The following is a 23,953-nucleotide window of genomic DNA, read 5'->3' as shown; positions in this document are numbered from 1 at the left end:
CAATCCATGAAGATTTACAAATTTATCAAGTCAGCACAATTTAATACCAGAATCTGTAAATGTTAATTACAAAAACACATAATTCCATCTATCAGTAAATTACTGAAAAATGAAAAAAACACATTTTCAAAAAATTGTTTCAGACTTTAGTTGGAAAACTGATAACCGTAGTCAATTAAGATCAAGCACACATACTACTTGAGGGATTAGAACTCACAATCAATCGGCCACCGAAGCTCCCCTATATTTCTATGGAGGTTTGACAAAATAATTGATGTCTAAAAAAATTAAACATAAAAAACTTCTGTCCAATTTATGTAAAATTCCATTGGGGTTTGACAAAGTATTGATGACTGAAAAACTTTAACCTTAGACTGTATCTAGATTGTGGCACAGCCAAAGATGTAGACAAAGGAACGTAGGATTGTTTTGTCTGGCTAATCTGCAATCTTAATGTCACAGGTTTGACAGTGCTAACAAAACCGGACAGACAGAAAGATAGATGCTACGGAGGGGGCATAAAAATGAAGGAAAAACAGTTACGATAGACAGCAACCAAATGACAACCAATGATTTAGAGGCCTCATTGACTTCAGGACAGGCACACATACACTTCACCAATCTCAAGTTGTTTTTTAATGAATGAGTTACACCAGTTGACCTGAGGTCAATTGGAGTAAGCAATGTTATCGAACAATCAGTTCTTACAGTGACATAATAACATAAGCAATATGACATGTGACATAAGAAATTAACACGAAAGTGCACGAATTCGAAAGTTGTCTATAAGGCAGAGTTAAACATGTCTGTGATAACTAATACCTCCCTAACATGGGACAGTGGTGTAACAGCACAATATGACTACTCACTGTGCATTCATGATAAAAATTTCTATTAAATAAGTTTATAATAAAATGCTTCGCTGGGGTGCAGCTTGATACGACCGCAGAGGTCGAACCCTGAACAGTTGGGGCAAGTATGGACACAACATTCAAGCTTGATACAGCTCTGAATTTGGATTGTTATTAAAAATTTGACACAGCATAGGTTTCTGACACAGAAAGAATGTGGTCTAAGAACTTGAATTTTTTTCATTTACCTATTATGGTCCAATGTCCAAAATCAAAATACATGGTAAGATTCAGCATATCAAAGAACCCCATATATTCAATTTTTGTTAAAATCAAACAAAGTTTAATTTTGGACCCCAACTTGGACAAACTTGAAAACTGGGCCCATAATCAAAAATCTAAACACATGTTTAGATTCAGCATATCAAAGAACCCCAAGAATTCAATTTTTGCTAAAATCAAACTAAGTTTAATTTTGGACCCTTTGGACCTTAATGTAGACCAATTTAAAAAACCGGACTTAAAACTAAAAATCTAAATACAAGGTTAGATTTGGAATATCAAAGAACCCAATAATTCAATTTTTGATGAAATCAAACAAAGTTTAATTTTGGACCCTTTTGACCTCAATATGAACCAATTTGATAGCGGGGCCCACAAATAAAAAATCTAAATTCATGGTTAGATTCAGCATATCAAAGAACCCCATATATTCAATTTTTGTTGAAATCAAAAAAAGTTTACTTTTGGACCCCAACTTGGACCAACTTGAAAACTGGGCCCATAATTAAAAATCTAAACACATGTTTAGATTCAGCATATCAAAGAAACCCAACAATTCAATTTTTGTTAAAATCAAACTAAGTTTAATTTTGGACCCTTTGGACCTCAATGAAGACCAATTTAAAAAACAGGACCAAAATTAAAATCTAAAAACACGGTTAGATTTGGCATATCAAAGAACCCCAATAATTCAATTTTTGATGAAATCAAACAAAGTTTAATTTTGGACCCTTTTGACCTCAATATGAACCAATTTGATAGCGGGGCCCACAAATAAAAAATCTAAATACATGGTTAGATTCAGCATATCAAGAACCTCATATATTCAATTTTTGTTGAAATCAAACAAAGTTTAATTTTGGACCCCAATTTGGACCAACTTGAAAACTGGGCCCATAATCAAAAATCTAAATACATGTTTAGATTCGGCATATCAAAGAACCCCATGTATTCAATTTTTGTTGAAATCAAACAAAGTTTATATACTGGACCCTATCTTGGACCAACTTGAAAACTGGGCCCATAATCAAAAATCTAAACACATGTTTAGATTCAGCATATCAAAGAACCACAAGAATTCAATTTTTGTAAAAATCAAACTAAGTTTAATTTTAGACCCTTTGGACCTTAATGTAGATCAATTTAAAAAAACAGGACCCAAAATTTAAAATCTAAATACACGGTTAGATTTGCAATATCAAAGAACCCCAATAATTCAATTTTAGATGAAATCAAACAAAGTTTAATTTTGGACCCTTTTGACCTCAATATGAACCAATTTGATAACGGGGTCCACAAATAAAAAATCTAAATACATGGTTAGATTCAGCATATCAAAGAACCCCATATATTCAATTTTTGTTGAAATCAAACAAAGTTTAATTTTGGACCCCAATTTGGACCAACTTGAAAACTGGGCCAAAAATCAAAAATCTAAATACATGTTTAGATTCAGCATATCAAAGAACCTTATATATTCAAATTTTGCTAAAATCAAACAAAGTTTAATTTTGGACCCTTTGGACCTTAATGTAGACCAATTTGAAAACTGGACCCAAAATTAAAAATCTAAATACACTGTTAGATTCGGCATAACAAATAAATAAATGTGATCAAAGATTTTACAAATCTAATGCGCGATACTGTGCAATTAAAGATTACTTCTTGAAATTTTTCAATATTTGAAATTTGAAAAAAAATAATATTTGAAGAATAATTCTTTTTAATTTCTGAAATCTGAAATGAGAAAAAATTGACCCCCCACAATTTCTTTTTATCCCCCCCCCCCCCCCCCCCCCTTTTTTCCCCCAAAAAATTCTTTCCCTCAAGATATGGTCATAATCTCAATTCAAATTTCCAATGGAGTTGGCAACCATAATTACCCATTTAAATTTACCATAGTGCTAACTTAATCTATTTTATAATAGAATTAAAAATATAGTGTCAAATTTTTCATATGGATTTTTTTGTAAAAAAAAAAGATGCAGCATTTGCAGATATTTTTACTGGTCTTCCTTTATAAATATGCATTTCTTTAAACATAATTTAAAAGCAGTGTAAGGGAAGTAACCAAAACGTTGTATTTGGATTACCTCCCTTACACTGTTTTAAATTATCTTTATTGTTCATTAACCATTACTTTATACATAATTTAAAAGCAGTGTAAGGGAGATAATTTCAATGATGTATTTGATTTATCTCCCTTACACTGCTTTAAATTATGTTTTGTACTAAAGTATTTGTCCATTAACCAGGACAACCTTGTTTTTCCCCCTTTTTTGCCCCTAATTCCTAAACGGTTTGAGCCATAACCCCCCAAAGCAAATCCTAACCATCCCTTTGTGGTATGGAAACTTGTAGTATAATTTCAGAGAGATCCATACACCGTTCCACAGTTATTGTCTGGAAACTAGAAAATGCTTATTTTTGGCCCCTTATTCCTTAACTGTTGGTACCATAACCCCCAAAATCAATCCCAACCTTCCTTATGTGGTATTTAACCTTATGGTCAAATTTCAAAAAGATCCATTCACTTAAACTAAAGTTAGAGTGCGAAAACCAATGTGTCTTCGGACGACGACGACGACAACGACGCCAACGTCATACCAATATACGACCACAAAATTTTTTTGCGGTCGTATAAAAATATCAGTTTTTAACTTTTTCTTATTCAAATAAACAAAATACTGGATTCAAGTCATATCATGTGACAAGAGGCAAGAAGCACTACAAAGTCAAATGTATACAAGCTAAGTATTTTATATTAAACTTAATGTTTTATTCTAATCTCGTCTCAAGCTATTTTTCTTTCTTCATATATATTTTATCTAAAAAGTTCTTGGAAGTTTTAATCTTAATATGTCAGTTTTCTCTCTAAATTTCTGCAGAAAACTACAAATCATTTTTATTTGTCAATTCATTAAGAAATACTTATACAATAATTGATAGGTTTTTTAATATTACATTTTGTACTTTTAAAAAATTTATTTTTGTAAATTGTTCACTGTAAATAAGTAAAATGGTGGAACTATGTATGCAGAACCATTCAACTGTTGACCATTTTTTTTGGCGCATTGGACCAGAAACCCAAATGGCTGTAATCTTTATAATCATTTTGTATGTACTTTGTCACTATAAAATGCTGATTTCAGTACTCATTTTCATTTCATTTTAGGGAGATTTCTGTAATAAGATGTACCAATGGTCTGGTGAGAAAAATAAATACTCATATTACTCCAACATCTGTGTAACTATTATAATACTACAAACATAAAATGGACAAGGGATTGCACAGTCAAGTCAAATTTTCAATATTAACCCTTACAATGCGGTGGCCGTAATATTACAGCCTCAACCCAGAATATAGTTTTTGGCTCCAATGGCTCTCCATACTTTTAGAAGTCAACTGTATGGTATGTAATTCTATGTTGACAAATGTTCCCTCAACCTAAGGCTATTTATTGTCATGTTTCTCAGGTTTAAGGTGCAGTTTGACCCCAAATACGAACCTCATGAATTGAAATCAGATAAAAGTGGTTTTTCTAGGGGGAGTAGGAGTAGGCTTCCCTTCGGTGTCTGAGACACACAGTACATAGGCATAAAACTTCCAAAAATAGTGTCAACTCGCGGGCATATTACTACTGTTTGTGCTTATTATTGAAATACGCTTAGGGAATGACTACTTCCGGTTGCAGGTCCAGATGAAGCCAAAAATCGGGAAAAATCAGCAAATTCCAGATTTGGGGTGGAAATGCCATTCTTTAGACTACCATACTTAGATCAGATTCACTCTGATCTCAGCACTTTTGGGTTCAATGTGTTCACTAGGGTCCACTCTTCATGCAGACTACAGTGAGACACATCTATCAGCATCCCTCGATCTTCCAGGTCAAGAGATTGACGCTTTATGAACCTGATGACCAACTATGGGGCAGATGATCCATGAAATGAGGTCGCAGTCAGGTGAACCTTGTCTGATGAACATGTAGACCTTGCAAGAAACCCATCTTAAATATAGTTATCCTATGAAACCCATCTTAAATATAGTTATCCTATAAGTAAGAAATTCATAGAAAAACTAAACATTTTTATTAAGCAGTCTTTGAACCATGAAAATGAGGTCAAGGACAATGGACATATGACTGACAGAAACTTTGTAAAATAAGGCATCTGTATAATAGGTATCCATTTTCACTTAACTAGTACACATTTTTGTTTAGGGGCCAGCTGAAGCCCGCCTTCAGGTGTGGGATTTTCTCGCTGTGTCGAAGACCCATTGGTGGCCTTGAGCTGTTTTCTGCTCTTTGGTCTGGTTTTTGTCTCTTTGACACATTCCCAATTTCCATTCTCAACTTTATGAAGCATCCAGGTCTTCTACCCTCTAAAAAAGAAAGCTATATACCAATAGTTTATGCCGCCACCAGATAGTTATCCCTATCACTCGCATTCTATGACTTTCATTGCAGGATTGACAAAAACTTTTTCACTATAAAAATATAAAAAGTAAGGAGATGTGGTATGATTGCCAATGAGACAACTATCCACCAGAGTTCCAATGAAGTAAATGTATCCAATTATAGACAACCATACGGCCTTCAACAATAAGAAAAACCCATACCATATAGTCAGTTTAAAAAGACCAGACATGAAAAATGTAAAACAATTCAAACGAGAAAACTAACGGACTAATTCATAACAGAACAATTTACTAATAAAAGAAGGAAGTGTCTTAGGACATGAATGCCCCTGCTCAAGCTTGGCAATTTTCCAAGTTAAAAAGGGGTATAACTGTAGAAAAGTGAGTGACTCCCTGCCCAAATTCGAACTCTGTATGCAAGTTTTGGTTCTTAGCATTGTGTATGACTTTCATAAAATTTGGATGAGGCAAACTTAAGTTAGAGCGTGGAAACAAACAAATTTGCAATTTTTCAAGTTATAAAGGGCTCCTGACTTGGGACAGGCTCACAAAAAATGTGGTACGGTTAAACATGTTTATGAGCTCTTAATTAACCCTCCCCATAACCTGGGACAGTGGTGTAACATGATAACATAAGAACAAACTGTAATAAAATGCTCCGCTGTGCGCAGCTTGATAGGATCGCAGAGGTCGAACCCTGAACTGTTGGGGCAAGTATGGACACAACATTCAAGCTTGATACAGCACTGAATTTGGATTGTGATTAAATATTTGACACAGCATAGGTTTCTGACACAGAATGAATGTGGTCTAAGAACTTGAAATTTTTTTTATTTACCAATTCAAACCATATCATTATTATTTGCTTATATATATAAATCAGGAATAACCAATTTAATATGGAAAATTTTAAAGAAAAAAAAGGAAAAAAAATCCCCCCTCAAATTTTTTGAACCCCCTTATGATTCATCACCCCAAAACTCAATCCCAGCCTTCCCTTTGTGTTACAATGTATGGTGCCTTGCAGTACAATTTCAGAGAGATCCGTACACTTGAACACAAGTTATTGTCTGGAAACTAGAAAAATGCTTGTTTTTTTGCCCCTTTTTGGCCCCAAATTCCTAAACATTTAGGACAATTACCCCCAAACTCAAACCCAGATTTCCCTTTGTGATATGGAACCTTGTTGTACAATTTCATAAAGATCCATACACTTACACACAAGTTATTGTCCTGAAACTAGAAAAATGCTTGTTTTTTTTGCCCCTTTTTGGCCCCTAATTCCTAAAATTTTGAGGCAATTACCCCCAAAATTAATCCCAGCCTTTCCTTTAGTGGTATGGTACCTTGCAGTACAATTTCAGAGAGATCCATACACTTGAACACAAGTTATTGTCTGGAAACTAGAAAAATGCTTATTTTTGGCCCCCTTTTGGCCCCTTTTTCCTAAACGTTTTGGGCAATTACTCCCAAACTCAATTCAAGCATTCCCTTTGTAATATGAAACCTTGTAGTACAATTTCAGAAAGATCCATACACTTACATACAAGTTATTGTCATGAAACGAGAAAAATGCTTGTTTTTTGCCCCTTTTTTGGCCCCTAATTCCTAAAATTTTGAGGCAATTATCCCCAAAATCAATCCCAGCATTCCTTTTGTGATATGGAACCTTGTGGTACAATGTCAGAGAGATCCATACACTAACACACAAGTTATGTCTGGAAGTTACAAAAATGCTTATTTTTGGCTCCTTTTTGGCCCTAATTCCTTTACTGTTGGTACCATAACCCCCAAAATCAATCCCAACATTCCTTTTGTGGTATTGAGCCTTGTGGTAAAATTTCATAGAGATCCATTCACTTAAACTAAAGTTAGAGTGCAAAAACCAATGTGTCTTCGGACGACGACGACGATGACAACGACGACGACGATGACGCCAACGTCATACCAATATACGACCACAAAAATTTTTGCGGTCGTATAAAAACCAATTGGACTTGGCTTAACTCAAACATACATGTGATGGACTGTGAAACTCATATCAGGAGATTGGGAAATTTTGGTCAGGAGTTTAGACCTCAGATCAGGTGGTTTATTATTGACATAACTTTTGTCGTAAATGTAACCGTCTGATGTAAAAATTGTCTTTTAAAGTGTTTTTTCTTCAATCTTCCATCTGAATGTAATGTGTTTACGGTACCCTTTTAGCCTTCCTATTTGGATGATATCACTTGAAAGAAATATTGAGAAGCTTCTGTTTCTTGGGTTTTTTTATTGTTGATTGTTGACTGCTTGTTAATAAAGTACTATGATTTAACCTTTTCTTTGGGTACTTATTGAAAATATAAGTATAGTGTTTTATTCATGCCTCAATCAGTTTTATTAGTATGCAATGTCATATAGGCATAGATATATAAAAAAGTTTTGCTATACATTTATAACGTGATAAATAGATAAAGAATTAACAAACAACAACAATAGTTATGCATGGTTTTTAAGCGTTAAGAAAGTCATTTTGCTAGAAAATTTCATTGTTTCAGACACTTGAAAATATATAAGTTAAAGCACTGTCTATATTACATGGACAAATGTTATCTAATTACTAAAGCACTGGTCTTGGCACACTGGGTTCTTCTACGAAGTAGAAGCTGACTTGGCTGTCTGTCTTTAATCCACTTTTCTATCAATGCCAGTATTTACCTTAAATCATCTTTGGCATGTTCCATAGACAGAAGCAATATGATGATCGAGTATTTAATATCCTGTCACCTGTTTATTGTTCAATCAAACTATTATCACTTGTTAATTACCCGCTGGCCAGGTCAAAATCTACACATATTGCATAATCAGGTAATGTCAGATACACCGGATACGTTCAATATACTCGGGTTTTTACCTCTTTAATAATAAACATTTGTAAACATCGTAGTAAAAAATGGTGTCTGAAAATTTTCATTCATGAAATATTTTAAACACAGGATTTTTTTTTCTTCAGCAGGAGGATGGGAGGAGACTCCTGAAAACCGGATTATTGTACTCTTGTCGGGAAGTTCACATGTATGCTCAAAAGATCAATATGAGAAAAAAGTATAGCAAAAATACCAAACTCCAAGGTAATTTCAAAAAAGGGGAAAAACTGACAACCAAAGGAAAGAGTGAAAAACAAAAGTCAATTTCCCTAAGCTTTGCAATATATATAAGTAATCAATGAGTTAACAACCCAGAATGCAAAATATATCTATAATAAATGTTTTGAAAACTTCACAAAGCCATGTTATTGTTTTTTAAATGCTTATTTTTCTGAAATCATTAACATTTTGATCCTGCCATAAGGTATTTACTGTGAATTCATAATGTTTTACAATGTTTTCATTATTGACAAAATAAGATAGGATTCAAAAACTTAATAAAATGCTTCGCTGAGCGCAGCTGGATACGACCGCAGAGGTCCAACCCTGAACAGTTGGGGTAAAAATGGACACAATATTCACGCTTGATACAGGTCTGAATTTGGATTGTAATTAAATATTTGACACAGAATAACTGTAGTCAAAGAACTTAGAATTGGTTATATGATTTGAATTTATATTCAATTTTTTGCTTTTGTGCAATACACTATGCTGTTGTGAATTGACCCCCCCCCCCCCTTCCAACAAAAAAAAAAATTTACCCCCTTTTTTTTTGCTTTTGTGAAATACACAATGCTGTTGCATATTGACCCCCCCCCCCCCTCAAAAAAAAAATTAAATATTTGAAGAAATTTTTATTTTTAATTTCTTTCCCTCAAGATATGGTCATAATCTCAATTCAAATTTCCAATGGAGTTTGCAACCATAATTACCAATTCAAATACATCATAAAAGTCTTAAATAGATAATTTAAAAGCAGTGTAAGGGAGGTAATCCAACATTGTACAACATTGTACAATTTTGTTTTTGGGTTACCTCCCTTACACTGCTTTTAAATTGTCCATTAACCAGGAAACCCTTGTTTTTCCCCCTTTTTGCCCCTAATTCCTAAATGGTTTAAGCCATAATCCCCAACAGCCAATCCTAACCATCCCTTTGTGGTATAATTTCAGAGAGATCCATGCACTTAAACACAAGTTATTGTCTGGAAGTTACAAAAATATGAAAAAAAATTTTGCGCTCGTATAAAAATTGACATTTTTCATGTTGATTATCATTACTTGTATGCAGCTCTCCTGAAATCGCAATATTTAATCTAACATGTGTATCAATTTTCAACAATCGCATTAATAAATGCACACAATAATATCTGAATTTATATTAAGTAATTCATTACCTGTCCCATTTAACCTTGTCTTTAAAATGGTCAATGTCCTTTCTATACTCCACTATTCCCCACCATTCTGGCTCCCTCACATCATGGTCAACTTTAGCTGGTGCTTCTTCAAAAGGTTTACATTTTTTCAATAGAAAATGAATCATTGGTACACAAAACATCCAGCTGGGGTCAGATGCTTTTGCAGCTATGTTTCTTGAAAATTTCAAAACTGATACTGAAACATTTCTGTAAAAAAAAAATTTTCATGAATAGACATGACAATTTGATTGGCAAAAACAGAATGGCAATGATTGGTATCACTCAATATTACAAATTTGTACACAAAAACATATAACATATTTATACATATCATGGTATTGTTATGAATATGGTATAACACCAGTTTACTCAGAACTACATATACTTGACTTTACTATTACCAATGTACATTCGGAAGACTACTACGTCATATTGTGGAATTCCGGGATTCCCCATGGTATATTTGACAGTCATTACCCTAGTTGTTATCCTGATCGGACGTCCCCACATTGATGAGCGACCAGATAAATGACCAAATGACTCAAGCCTAGGATTGTTATATTCAGGTAATATAACACATACACACAACCCTATAAAATCATTACAGTATTAATAACAAGAAATGATTGTAACAGGATGCTGTTACGAAGTCTCCCAAACGAAGCTCCCATAATTCGAAATTCCCAGTGTCGCCTGACATTGGACAAAGTCCAGTGAAAATTGGTTTGGTCCAGTAAAGTATATGCATTAGTGATGCCTGGGGACTAACCCTGTATATCATTCAAATCATCTTGGCATGACAAACCAGAATATATATGGTTTAGGGGTGGGGATCTCGATCATTTACAAGATACTAGAACATTGGGGGTGGGGGGAACCCCTGGGGACTGACCCTATACATCATTCAAATGTTCGAGACACGACGAACAGGAATATATATGGTTAAGGGGTGGGGATCCTGACCATTTACAAGATATTAGAACATTGGGGGTGGGGGGAACCCCTGGGGACTGACCGTATACGTCATTCAAATGTTCCAGACATAATGAACAGGAATATATATGGTTTAGGGGTGGGGATCTCGACCATTTACAAGATATATGAACTTTCTTAAATGGCAGGGGGTCGGGATGACCCCTGGGGACTAACCCTGTATATCATTCAAACCATCTTGGTATGACAAACCAGAATATATATGGTTTAGGGGTGGGGATCTTGACCACTTACAAGATATTAGAACTTTCTTAAATAGCAGGGGATGGGGGTGACCCCTGGGGACTAGCCCTCTATATCATTAAAACCATCTTCGCATGACAAACCAGAATATATATGGTTTAGGGGTGGGGATCTTGACCACTTACAAGATATTAGAACTTTCTTAAATGGCAGGGGGTGGGGATGACCCCTGGGGACTAACCCTGTATTTCATTTGATGTGCTTTATCATGACAAACCAGAATATATATGGTTTAGGGGTGGGGATCTGGACCATTTACAAGATATTAGAACTTTCTCAAATGGCAGGGGGTCGGGATGACCCCTGGGGACTAACCTTGTATATCATTCAAACCATCATAGCATGACAAACCAGAATATATATGGTTAAGGGGTGGGGATCTTGACCACTTACAAGATATTAGAACTTTCCTTAAATGGCAGGGGGTGGGGGTGACCCCTGGGGACTTACCCTGTATTTCATTTGATGTGCTTTATCATGACAAACCAGAATATATATGGTTTAGGGGTGGGGATCTCAACCATTTACAAGATATTAGAACTTTGTCAAATGGCAGGGGGTCGGGTTGACCCCTGGGGACTAACCCTGTGAATCATTCAAACCATCTTAGCATGACAAACCAGAATATATATGGTTTAGGGGTGGGGATCTCGACCATTTACAAGATATTAGAACTTTCTCAAATAGCAGGGGGTCGGGATGACCCCTGGGGACTAACCCTGTATATCATTCAAACCATCATAGCATGACAAACCAGAATATATATGGTTTAGGGGTGGGGATCTTGACCACTTACAAGATATTAGAACTTTCTCAAATGGCAGGGGGTGGGGGTGACCCCTGGGGATTAACCCTGTATTTCATTTGATGTGCTTTATCATGACAAACCAGAATATATATGGTTTAGGGGTGGGGATCTGGACCATTTACAAGATATTAGAACTTTCTCAAATGGCAGGGGGTCGGGATGACCCCTGGGGACTAACCCTGTATATCATTCAAACCATCTTAGTATGACAAACCAGAATATATATGGTTTAGGGGTGGGGATCTCGACCATTTACAAGATATTAGAACTTTCTCAAATGGCAGGGGGTTGGGATGACCCCTGGGGACTAACCCTGTATATCATTCAAACCATCTTAGCATGACAAACCAGAATATATATAGTTTAGGGGTGGGGATCTCAACCATTTAAAAGATATAAGAACTTTCTTAAATGGCAGGGGGTGGGGGTGACCCCTGGGGACTAACCCGGTATTTCATTTAATGTGCTTTATCATTTAGAACATTTTCAATTAAAAAGATTGTGTCTATCACAAACGGTTTTCAATTTATAATCATTTCAAAATTTTAAAAAATAAAATCCCATAGGGTTCTATAGTAAAACCCTCCTTTCTTTTTGCCCCTCAAAGTACCCCTTTAAAAACCCCAATGCACAAACAAAACCCTGATTGCACCACTAGACATGTTAGTCTAGCATATTGTGAAACCCTAAGTTAATCTGACAAGCGGTTTTGGAGAACGGGTGCGGACAAGTTCAAATTTAAAAGTGGCGGAAGAGGAAGAGGAAGAAGAATAATAATAATAATAAGAACTGAGCAAAAACAATAAGTCTTCCCAAACTTCGTTTGGGAGACTTAATAAAGAGAGTAAAAGTAATATCTCACAATAACAATTGAAATTATGCAAGTTCATACATATAATAAATAATTATACCTCAGCATGCTTTGTATGCATTTTCTTTATAAAATTATAGACAAATAAATGTACTATTTTAACGAAATTGAGACTTCAGAATGATTGTTAGTACTGCGACTGTGCTATTTAAATTGCATTGAACATACAGTCATTTGTGGTATACAGTAACTGAACGTAAATCAACTTGTTTATTATGTTTACAATGCATTTCCGTAGAGTTTTATTTATGTCATCAATAAAGAATGTAGGTTTGCAGAATTGTAATGTCCACTGCTTCAAACTAAAAAATGATGGTTTACCCAAAATATTTCATTTGGAACAGTTGTAAGAGCCATACATTGTCTCGAAATATATATCAGTTTCTTTCAGTATAATGAAAAACTAGGTAACAAGTTTATTGTACCCCTAGACAGAAACTGTTTCACTCTGCTTTTTGTCAGGAAATAATTGGTGTCTTAGGAAACAATAAACTTGATATTCTCCTCAAATCTAGTAAATAAGTGTATAAAGAGAATATTATATGGCTTCTACAGTATCACACCAGAGATACTAATATAATCCAAAGAGCTTTAACACTTGATCTGAGAATTTGTGACACTTGGAGCTATAGACGTCATACTACTATCCCTTTTCCTGCATCATGTCAGACTCTTACCTTGTGACATCATAACATCATAATTTTATGTGATGTCCATCGGTGACGGACAAATAACGATAAAGTGAATTGAAATGATCAGTATATGAAACCAAAACTGCTGAATTTAAGGCTAATTATGAAGTTAAGTGACATTCATGTAGTTGACAATTGGCCTTTCTGCTTAGATTAGCATATAATTTCTGTTGCCATTGTACTGGGGTGCATTTTTCTGGTTTTGACCATCGGACCATTCTGTATTCTATTTAAGGTTAAGATCTGATGTCTTCTTCCATCTTGGATTGTAAAATAGCCGAAAACAATATGTCTGGATTCCTAATTAAATTTGCAAATTTGAGAAAGGGATGTAATTAATGGTATGACATATAAATCATGTATCTAATCTTCATTTAAGTCTATTGAAAGTTAAAGTATCATATAAGTTTGTTTGTTCAATTAACTCTTTTTTGTAATATTATTTGTTTAATCAATTAATTTAAAAGTCATAATCATTGAAATAGTACTTTTATCATGTAATTAATATTAATTCATTTCATAAGAGTAAAAGTTAATAATTAGTAATCCCTTTTGATATTATACATTTATTTCCCGTGCCTGAGGGAGATATGAAGATTTGTTCACCCCCAAGAAAATTCATATTTCCTGAGGGCCTTGCCCGAGGGAAATATGACTTTTGGAGGGTGAAAAAATCTTCATATCTCCCTAAGTCAAAGGAAATGAATGCTATATTCCACTGCCTATACTTTGTTTACTACTAAGTAACTGAATATAAAACATTAAGTTACAAACATTATTCTTAACCACTTGTTTTCATAACTAAAAACGACAGTACTGATCAAAAGGTAATTATCTATTATTTATGATTAATTTTATGTCTGAAATAATTTTGAACATGACAGTGACTTTACTACTGCAATTTGAAAACGTTCAAAATGTTTCTTACATTAACCGTGCGTAACGTCGCATGAGCAAGTCCCGATGTTCAGAGTGGTCTCAACCAATCAAACATTGATTTAGCTGTCAAAGGAGTAAGTTCACAAAGGGTTAAAATTGGCCCTAAGATTTTGATTTTTTTTCAGTCAGGCCATTATATTACAAATTTCACATAGAAATAGTTATGATATTACTATTAATACAAAATAACTTCATTTTTGCACATCATATTAAAAATGACTAAGTATTGACTCTTTAAGTATGCATTATTTGCATTGTAACGTCAGTTTTGGTCAAATTTTCAATAATTCCTAACAGTTTTTAGCATAGTTTACTTTGGCCGCCACCCAAGATCCAAAAAGTTTTTGTGTCTAGGGATTCAATATCATCATTGGCATCTTTAATTTTTTAGTTACAGAACATTTTGGATCCTAGGTTGTGGCCTAGGATTTTCTCAAGCTTTTAGGTCCGAAAAATGCACAAAATCATCATATTTTGACAAAATATCAAAAATGTGCTGATTTTGAACTCAAAAATGTACTCTAATGAAGAGATTTCTTTAGCAAAGAAGTAAATTTTTTTAAATTGATCCATTTAAAAACCAAATTATGACCATTTTGAAATTTTATGATAAAGTTGAAATTTAAGGCAATATTTGGCCTAAAGTGAACCTTGTCCTTTAACTTATAGTGGAAAAACAATGTTTGTCTAAGCTTATCCAAACTGATGCACTGTTCAAATATTATAAAAGAAATATTTGGAATGTTATGGAACAAAAGAAAATAGATATCAAATATTTATCTAAATTGATTACAGTAATTAAAATGTTATAACATTTTAATCCTATTGTAGTAAAGGTCTGGAAAGACGATATCATAACTGGATTTGATACCGGAACTTAACTAATTATCTACTGCAAAACTTCGCAGATTATTTCCTGAACTCATTTGATCCTGTTGTGTTGGATTCCAGTCCTGAGTTTCCTGCCATTACATTGTATTATATACGAAGACTATAACTGCTATTAGGAAAGGTATATCTAATTATTGCACCAATACAACATTGGTGTCAGAAGTCGGTTCCAATCTACTTTAAATCGACTCGAGACACTCTGTGTTTACTGACATAGTGGCGCCAAATTTGAAAAAAGGAAAATTGGTCACAACAAAGAAAATCAAATAAATATAGTACCTTTGAAAAAGAACATTGCACTTTTTATGAGTATAATAATCATGGATATTTAATGTCAGACTTTCTGACAACTGATTGCCCAAATATCCACTTGTTTTCATAGGCAATACTGACTTTGATATTTTTCAATTTCTAAAACGACAAAATTCCTTGTCAGTTTTACTGACAATCCGCAACACTGTTAATCATTAAAAAACAAACCGCATATTTATAAACATTGCGTCAAGATAAAATGGCAAAACCTATAAATAAAAACAAAGCAAAATTTACACAGTTGAAAGCTATTAAAAAGATTGGTGAAACTAGAGCCTTAGCAATAATTGCAAAGAGAGAAGAAGAAGGCTTACTAGGCAAAGTTGACCTAAGATGAATTTGGCTATTTGTTTTAGGTATTTTTGTCATATAGCTCTTCAACTGTTTCGTACTTATACATCCCTCTGATTTCAAATGTTTGGCATTGAGCGTTCCTGATGAAGGTAAATCCAGAAAAGCGCTTAGAACGCATGAAATTATTAAACGTGTTGTTTTCAATTTTTTACATTACTGGGTCGATACCTCTGCTGGTGGACTATCAGTCCCCGAGGGTATCATCAGCTCAGTAGTCAGTACTTCGGTACTGACATGATTTATAACAAAGTTTTCTAAAATTGTCCGTTTATAAATTTTGAAATTATAAAGAAACTAAGGTTTCAACTCCCTCAGGCAAAGTGGACCTTAGATGAATTTGGCTATTTGTTTTAGGTATTTTTGTCATATAGCTCTTCAACTGTTTCGGTACTTATACATCCCTCGGATTTCAAATGTTTGACATTGAGCGTTCCTGATGAAGGTAAATCCAGAAAAGCGTTTCGAACGCATGAAATTATTAAACGTGTTGTTTTCAATTTTTTACTTAGTTTAGATAATTTAAAAGAGATAGCAGAAATACCCAATAATTGTGGACTGCACTGTTAAGTGAGAACATTATTTGTTTAGAAGACCCAGAAGATGCAGATGACGGTCAAGAGGTCTTGCAAAACACCATTGAGTCACTACGTCATAAAATTTTGTCAGTAGAAAAGTCAAGAGATGATATGGCAGAGACATTACAAACAAAAATAGAAAAAATTTCAGAACAGAGTAAAGCACATCTAGAAGAACAAAGGCTTATTTTTGAACAACAAAGAGACGTTTATATAAAACAGAAAGAAGAACAAATTGAACAAATGAGAGAAATGATTAAAACACAAAATGAAGAAACAAAGGATTTACATGAATATTCAAAAAAGCTTCAGGCTCAACTTAATAAAAAAGATACATTGATTAAAGTAGAAAAAGTCATAGCAGATAAAGAGGAAAAGAGTGGTCCTGTTCCATTAATGAAAGGAAAGTACAATGCTAATGACCACAAAAACTCAGAATTTTGTGGTCCCACAGCACCGAAGATGTCAACATAAGATGGCAAAAATGACTGGCACCCTTATCATTTACAATTTACCACTATAGCTGATAGATATAAGTGGACAGGTGAGCAAAGACTATACAAATTGATAGAATGTTTGCGAGATAAAGCCTTAAAATTTTATAGCTTGAGACTGAAATTAGTACAAACTAATTATGAAGGCTTATGTAAAAAGATGGATGAGCGTTTTGGCAGAAAGGAACTGCCACACATTGTGAGAAGATTTTTGCAAGATTTGAAACAAGACCAAGAAGAGTCCTTGGAATTTGCAGAACGAGCACAAGAGCTGGCTACAGATGGCTATCCAGACACACCAGATAGGTTTGTACAAACTTTGGCAACAGATGCTTTTCTTAAAGGTTGTGTAGATAAGCGTGCAGCTTTGACTGCTATGGACAAAAATCCGGATTCTCTAGATCAAGCGGTACATGTACAAAACGCAGTAGCAAATCAAAAAGTTATAATGGGCACAATATTTGATTGATTTGATTTTTGGTGTTTAAACGGCACTTTTAAGCACCGCTTTTGGGCTATTTCGTGGCGGCCAGTTTTTATTGGTGGAGGAAGCTGGAGTGCCAGGAGAAAACCATGACCTTCAATAGGAAAACTGACAATCCTAGTCAATTAAGATTGGAGTCAAGTGCACCCGTACGAGCGGGGTTCGAAATCACAACCTCAGTGTTGACTGGCTAGTGATTACAGTAGTAACTACTTAGACCACTCGGCCACCGAGGCCACATGGGTACAAGAAGAACAGAAATTAAACGGGTTTCTTTTTATGGAACAAGATGATGAAAATGAAGATCAACAGGAAATATCAGTACGTGCAATTATAAAGTCCGAAGAAGGAACAAATAAGATGAATATTTTTGAGAAAAGATTACAGAAGACAGAAGATGATTTATTATAAACAAAGATTATGGTGAAAAAAGTATTATATATATAAGAATAGTTAGCCAGAATATGAGGTCAAGGTCACCACAGAGATCAGATCGGGCATTTTCTCCACAAAGAAGATACAATAGTCCTATAAGAGGTAATTGCTACAATTGCGGGGAAGAAGTTGATTTTAGTAGGGATTGCAAAAAAGCAAGAAACAGTTCTCCTTATCGTAATAGGTCTCCATCACCAAAAGCTTTAAACGACTTGGGGTCAAGAAATTTTTTCATACGATAAAAACAAAAATCTAAAACCTTGTTCATTGAGATGAAAATTTCAGGAAAAAAATTTAAAGCTGTAGTAGATAGTGCTGCTCAAATATCTGTTTTGAGTACTTCAATTTTACCACTTTCGCAGTCAACAATTAAACTAAAAGAGCATTTAGTTTAACGTGGAGCCGGAAAGAACTCCAAGATTGATGCTAGATATACAGAAAAGATATCTATTGAAATAGGAAAGTTGAAATCAAAATGGAGGTTTGTTACTGCTAACATAAATGATAATATCATTCTGGGTATTGATTTCTTGGAGAATTTTGGTGCAGTTATTGATATGGCAAACTACACAGTCTGCATAAATAATGAGGCAATACCAGCTGTCTGTTTGGTTGGAAATGAAGGAGAAGAAATAAATTTATACAGAATTAGTATTAAGAAAAAGACAGTTGTTCCACCTCATAGCTTGAAAATAGTTGATATGGAAATTGATCATACCCTTACAGATAATATAATCATTCAACCGAAATCTTATTTGAAAGGTCTATTGTCCCCTAACACTTTAATTTCTAAAGACGAAACAGTGAAGGCTATATTTCGAAATGATACAGACAGTTTTATTACATTGAAAGGAGGTCATAAATTTGGTATTGGTATGGAAGTAGACAATATTGTAACTGATCATGATGATTATTTGGCTGAAAATTCCACATTACATAGTGACAGATTTTCTGTCAATGCCGAAAATCTGTATGGTTACAAAACATCAAAAAACATTAGTGACAGATTTTCTGTCAATTCGTCATCTTGTAATTTCGAGACATGTGAAAAGGTAGGTGACAGATTTTCTGTCAGTCCACTCCTAGGTGACAGATTTATTGAATTTCAAGATACTTTTGCTAAAGGAGACATGGATCTAGGATTGTTTAATGGAAACATTAAACATCAAATACAAACAGGAGAAGCAGTAGCGATTAAACAACAAATGTGTAGAACTCCACATAAATTTGAAAATGAAGAAGAAAAACACCTAAATCAAATGCTGGATAAGGCGGTTATTAAACCTTCTATCTCTGATTGGTGTTCCTGTCCTGTTTTAGTAAGAAAGAAAGATGGCAGTCTGCAATACTGTAATAATTTTCGTCCGTTAAATAAAGTAATGACTAAAGATGTCTTTCCTTTGCCAAAGATTGAGTCCTGCATGGATACATTGAGAGGAAATGTCTATATGAGTACTTTAGATATGGCTACAGGATACTGGCAAATAGAAATTGATGAGAAAGATCGACATAAGGCAGCTTTCGTAACGAAATATGGACTTTTAGAACATGTCCGTTTGCCGTTTGGACTATGCAACTCACCAGCAACTTTCAGTAAAGTCATTCAGCTAGTTTTGAAAGGACTTACATGGAAAGAATGCCTTGCATATCTGGATGATGTCATTGTTCTAGGTCACAGCTTTGATGATCATTTGATAAAGCTTGAAAACATCTTAAAAAGATTTCAGTTCTACAATTTAAAACTTAAACCATCAAAATGCTTCCTATTGCAAAAAGAAGTCAAGTTTTAGGGAAAATTGTAAACAAAGATGGCATTTTGGTAAATCCAGAGAATATGCAGACAGTACAAAATTGGCCAAGACCAAAGAAAAAGAAAGAGCTTGAATCTTTTCTCCGGTTTACAAACTACCACAGAGAGCACATAAATAATTATGCTGAAATTGCTGTTTCTTTGCATCAATTAACAGGAGAAAAATCAGAGTTTGTCTGGACTGAAGAACAGGAAAATGCTTTTGAACAATTAAAAATGGCGCTGATACATTCTTCAGTTTTGGCCTATCCCGATCCAGAAGCTACCTTCATACTCGATACGGATGCCTCCGACAAGACCATCGGTGCTGAACTTAGCCAACTACAAGAGGGAAAAGAGAGAACAATAAGCTTTTCAAGTAAAGTTCTTACACCAGCTCAAAAGAAGTACTGCATGACTCAAAAGGAGTTATTAGCTATTGTCACATTTACAAGGCAATATAGGCATTATCTACTAGGCAATCAGTTTGTTGTGCGTACAGACCATAATAGCCTTACTTGGCTATTAAATTCAAAAATATCGAAGGTCAACTGGCTTGGTGGATTGAGGAATTATCACAATACAATATGATAGTTAAACATAGACCAGGTAAAAAACATGCAAACGCAGATGCACTGTCCCGAATTCTGAATACACTTAATGAATGCAACTCGTACTTGCCAAGTATTCCACTTAATAATCTTCCATGCGGAGGTTGTAAATACTGTACAAGAGCCCGAAATCAGTGGTTCATATTTGAAGAAGAAGTAGACTTCGTTAAACCACTAACAGTTCGTTCTGTAAGTATTAAAGATGTCACATCCACAGAAGAGAAGATGTTACAGCCTTATACTGAAACTGAACTGAGAGATGCGCAGAAGAATGACATAGATCTGAGCACCATTATTACCTGGTTATCAGCCGATTTCTCTCCTACAAAACAAGATCTACAGATGAGTAGTCCATTTGTAAGACATTTGTGGCAGTCGAAATCTCAACTTGAATTCAGAAACGGTATACTTTACTATTTTTGGGAAGATGCTGTTGCACCAAGATTATTGTTTATAATACCAAAGAAACTTAGACAGGAAATGCTTCATCTCTGTCATGATTTACGATCAGCAGGACATTTAGGACAAGATAAAAGCTTGGCAAAATTAAGACAAACAGTTTATATGTACGGAATGACAATGGATTGTTAACTCTATGTTTCAACATGTCAGATATGCAATAGATATAAAAAAAACATTTGAAGAGAGCCAATGCAGAATTGGGTTGGTACCACTATGGCATTCCTTTTGAACGCATTCATTTGGACATACTTGGACCATTGCCAGTCACTAAACAAAATAATAAGTATGTTCTAGTTATCATAGATCAATTTACCAAGTGGTTGGAATGTTGTCCCTTGCCAAATCAGAATGCTGAAATAGTAGCCAAAGCTTTAATGGATAGCACTATATCCAGATTTGGTTGTCCCATGTGTCGTAATTTCTGCTTCTTGCTGTTTTTGTATAGTTTTAAAGCCAGCAAATACGAATAAACTCACAAAACTTGTGACTAAACTAAGGAATAAATAAATACGGCCGTCAAATCTGTTGTCTGTTCTCTCTCATCATTGGTAGCGTGAATAAATAATCAATAGTAGAAAATGATACTTTTATTAAACTTCTAGAACAGCCGATATATTTCCATACATGTACGATATTCGAGCAACAATTATATAATTTACATACGGGGCGGAGCTACTAAAATAACATTCTTTCTCCTGTATTTTTGTACAGACCTAACGGGATTATCTTAATAAATTCTACAATGACAACGTAAATAAATACAAGGCATACAGCTATCTGCGCTGCTTCTTACCTCTAAACTACGACCCTTACTTGTAATATAAACTGCGAGGCATACAGCTAAATGCTCTGCTTCTCACCTCTAGGAACCCCCGGGCTGAGTCATGCTGCAAGCCAAATGTAAACACAGCAAAGACTGACGAACGTGACGTTGCACTGGTATTTATTTGAAATTCCCGGAAGTAAATATTCTAAGCAAGAAGAAAAACATAACGTCAAACGCTGACATAAAATATACAAGTCCTCGACTCAAAATGCTTATAATAATACACTTTTGTTACTAAAACAATCAAGACATATTATTTCTTCCAGTTGAGAGCTCACAAATGAACACGTTTGGGTTCACGATTACAATATTTACCCAACGGTAACGTTCTGAATAATACATGACAAATTTGCGCCATATATGACGTTATCGATACATCTAATAACATAAAGTAAAACGTACGTTAATTACTCATTCAATATACTAGAAATACTAGAAATAACTTCTGACAACTCATATAAACTCTCTTAATACAATAATAACAATATTTCTTTACTTGGAAATAACCAATACACACATTTACAACACCATGGAATTGCATACAGATCAAGGCAAAAATGTAGATGGAAGGGTAATTAGACAACTGTGTGATCTTCTTGAAGTTTCCAAGACAAGAACATCGACATATCATCCTGCTTCCAACGGTCAAGTAGAGAGATATAATAGAATTATCACTCAAATAATCTGTTGCTTCTTGAAGAAGACTCAAAACAGATGGGATATACACCTACAACAGTTAGCAGGTGCTATCAGAGCAACAGAGATTCGACAAACTGGTTTTACACCAAATTTCATGGTTTTTGGACGAGAGGTAAATCAACCTATTGATCTTGTTTTAGGACAGATAAAAGAACGTTTGCAGGATCAAGATATTTGTAAGTATGTTCAAAATTTAAGATATCATTAGAGGACGCTCATAACATCGCCAGGGAAAATCTTAAATCCGCACAGAAACGTCAAAAACAAGATTACGTTTTAAATCTTAACTTCAGAAAATATTGTATTAAAATTAGGTACAGCTAGGAAAGTAGGGATATCTCCGAAATTAAAAGCTCCTTGGAAAGGTCCATATGTGGTTGTTGAAGTTAAGTCTCCTGTATTGCTAAAGATTAAAGACAGGAGAAGAGAGGAAGTTGTGCATCATGATAGACTCAAACTGTGCATTGACAGAGAAATACCTCTATGGTTACAGAGACTTAGATATGATATTCTCGGAAAGGTCGAGAATAAATTGGAAGAAAACATCAACATGGATCTGGAAGATTTATATCTTGATATATTATTTAATGATGAGAATCAAAATGATTTGAATTCTTTGTCAGAATCTCTGACTATCCATTTTCATAATGATAATCCCTTTTTTGTGTCAGATTCTCTGACAACCGATTCAAATAAAATGCTCCGCTGGGCGCAGCTTGATACGACTGCAGAGGTCAAAACCCTGAACAGTTGGGACAAGTATGGACACAACATTCAAGCTTAATACAGCACTGAATTTGGATTGTGATTAAATATTTGATACAGCATAGGTTTCTGACACAGAATGAATGTGGTCTAAGAACTTAAAAATTTTTAATTTACCTATTCAAACCATATCATTATTATTTGCTTTTATATATAAATCAGAAATAACCAATTAAAAATGGAAAATTTTAAAGAAAAAAAATCCCCCCCTATAACTGCTATAAAGAAAGTTATATCTAATTATTGCAGCAATACAACACTATATCTTTTTAATCCACCGTTTTCTACATAAGGAAATGCCTGTACCAAGTCAGGAATATGACAGTTGTTTTCCATTTGTTTGATGTGTTTGAGCTTTTAATTTTGCCATTTGATAAGGAACTTTCCGTTTTGAATTTTCCTTGGAGTTAGGAATTTTTTTGTTATTTTACTTTTTATTGATTATGTTGATTTGGGGCAATTTCTGAGGTTATTATATTGAACACCTGTCAAAAGTTGACATGATAATCTTATTGCTACACAACCACACTTAATTCTTAATTACCCCTTAAGCTCACTAATGCAAGATGTCATACCTGTACTTTAAATTTTCAATAATGAGTAGAAAAAAAAAGTTTTTTTTAAATAAGAAAATGAATAATAAACTGCTTACGCTTTGCTGGATACACAGAGGTCCAACCCTGAACAGTTGGGGCAAAAATTGACACAATATTCAAGCTTGATACAGGTCTGAATTTGGATTGTAACTAAATATTTGATATATTACAGGTTTCTGAATAAATGTAGTCAAAGAACTTGAAATTGGTTATATGAAAGATTTCTTGCTGTTGTGCA

At 34.3% G+C, this 23,953-nt stretch overlaps 1 protein-coding gene across 4 annotated transcripts in view; it reads right to left on the bottom strand.

The window, feature by feature from the left end:
• The window catches only part of LOC127702509 (E3 ubiquitin-protein ligase rnf213-alpha-like), a 333,395-nt gene that overhangs the window by 175,169 nt on the left and 134,273 nt on the right, over window positions 1–23,953 (bottom strand). For all 4 annotated transcript variants that reach the window (XM_052206722.1, XM_052206719.1, XM_052206721.1 and 1 more), the window contains one exon: window positions 9,856–10,083. In XM_052206722.1, the coding sequence (XP_052062682.1) occupies window positions 9,856–10,083 (228 nt within the window). The remainder of the gene's footprint in view (window positions 1–9,855; window positions 10,084–23,953) is intronic.

Source organism: Mytilus californianus, unplaced genomic scaffold (genome assembly GCF_021869535.1).
Source record: "Mytilus californianus isolate M0D057914Y unplaced genomic scaffold, xbMytCali1.0.p SCAF_5, whole genome shotgun sequence".
NCBI lineage: Eukaryota > Metazoa > Mollusca > Bivalvia > Mytilida > Mytilidae > Mytilus > Mytilus californianus.
Note: the sequence above shows the minus strand (reverse complement) of the source record. Positions and strands in the feature narration are given on the sequence as shown.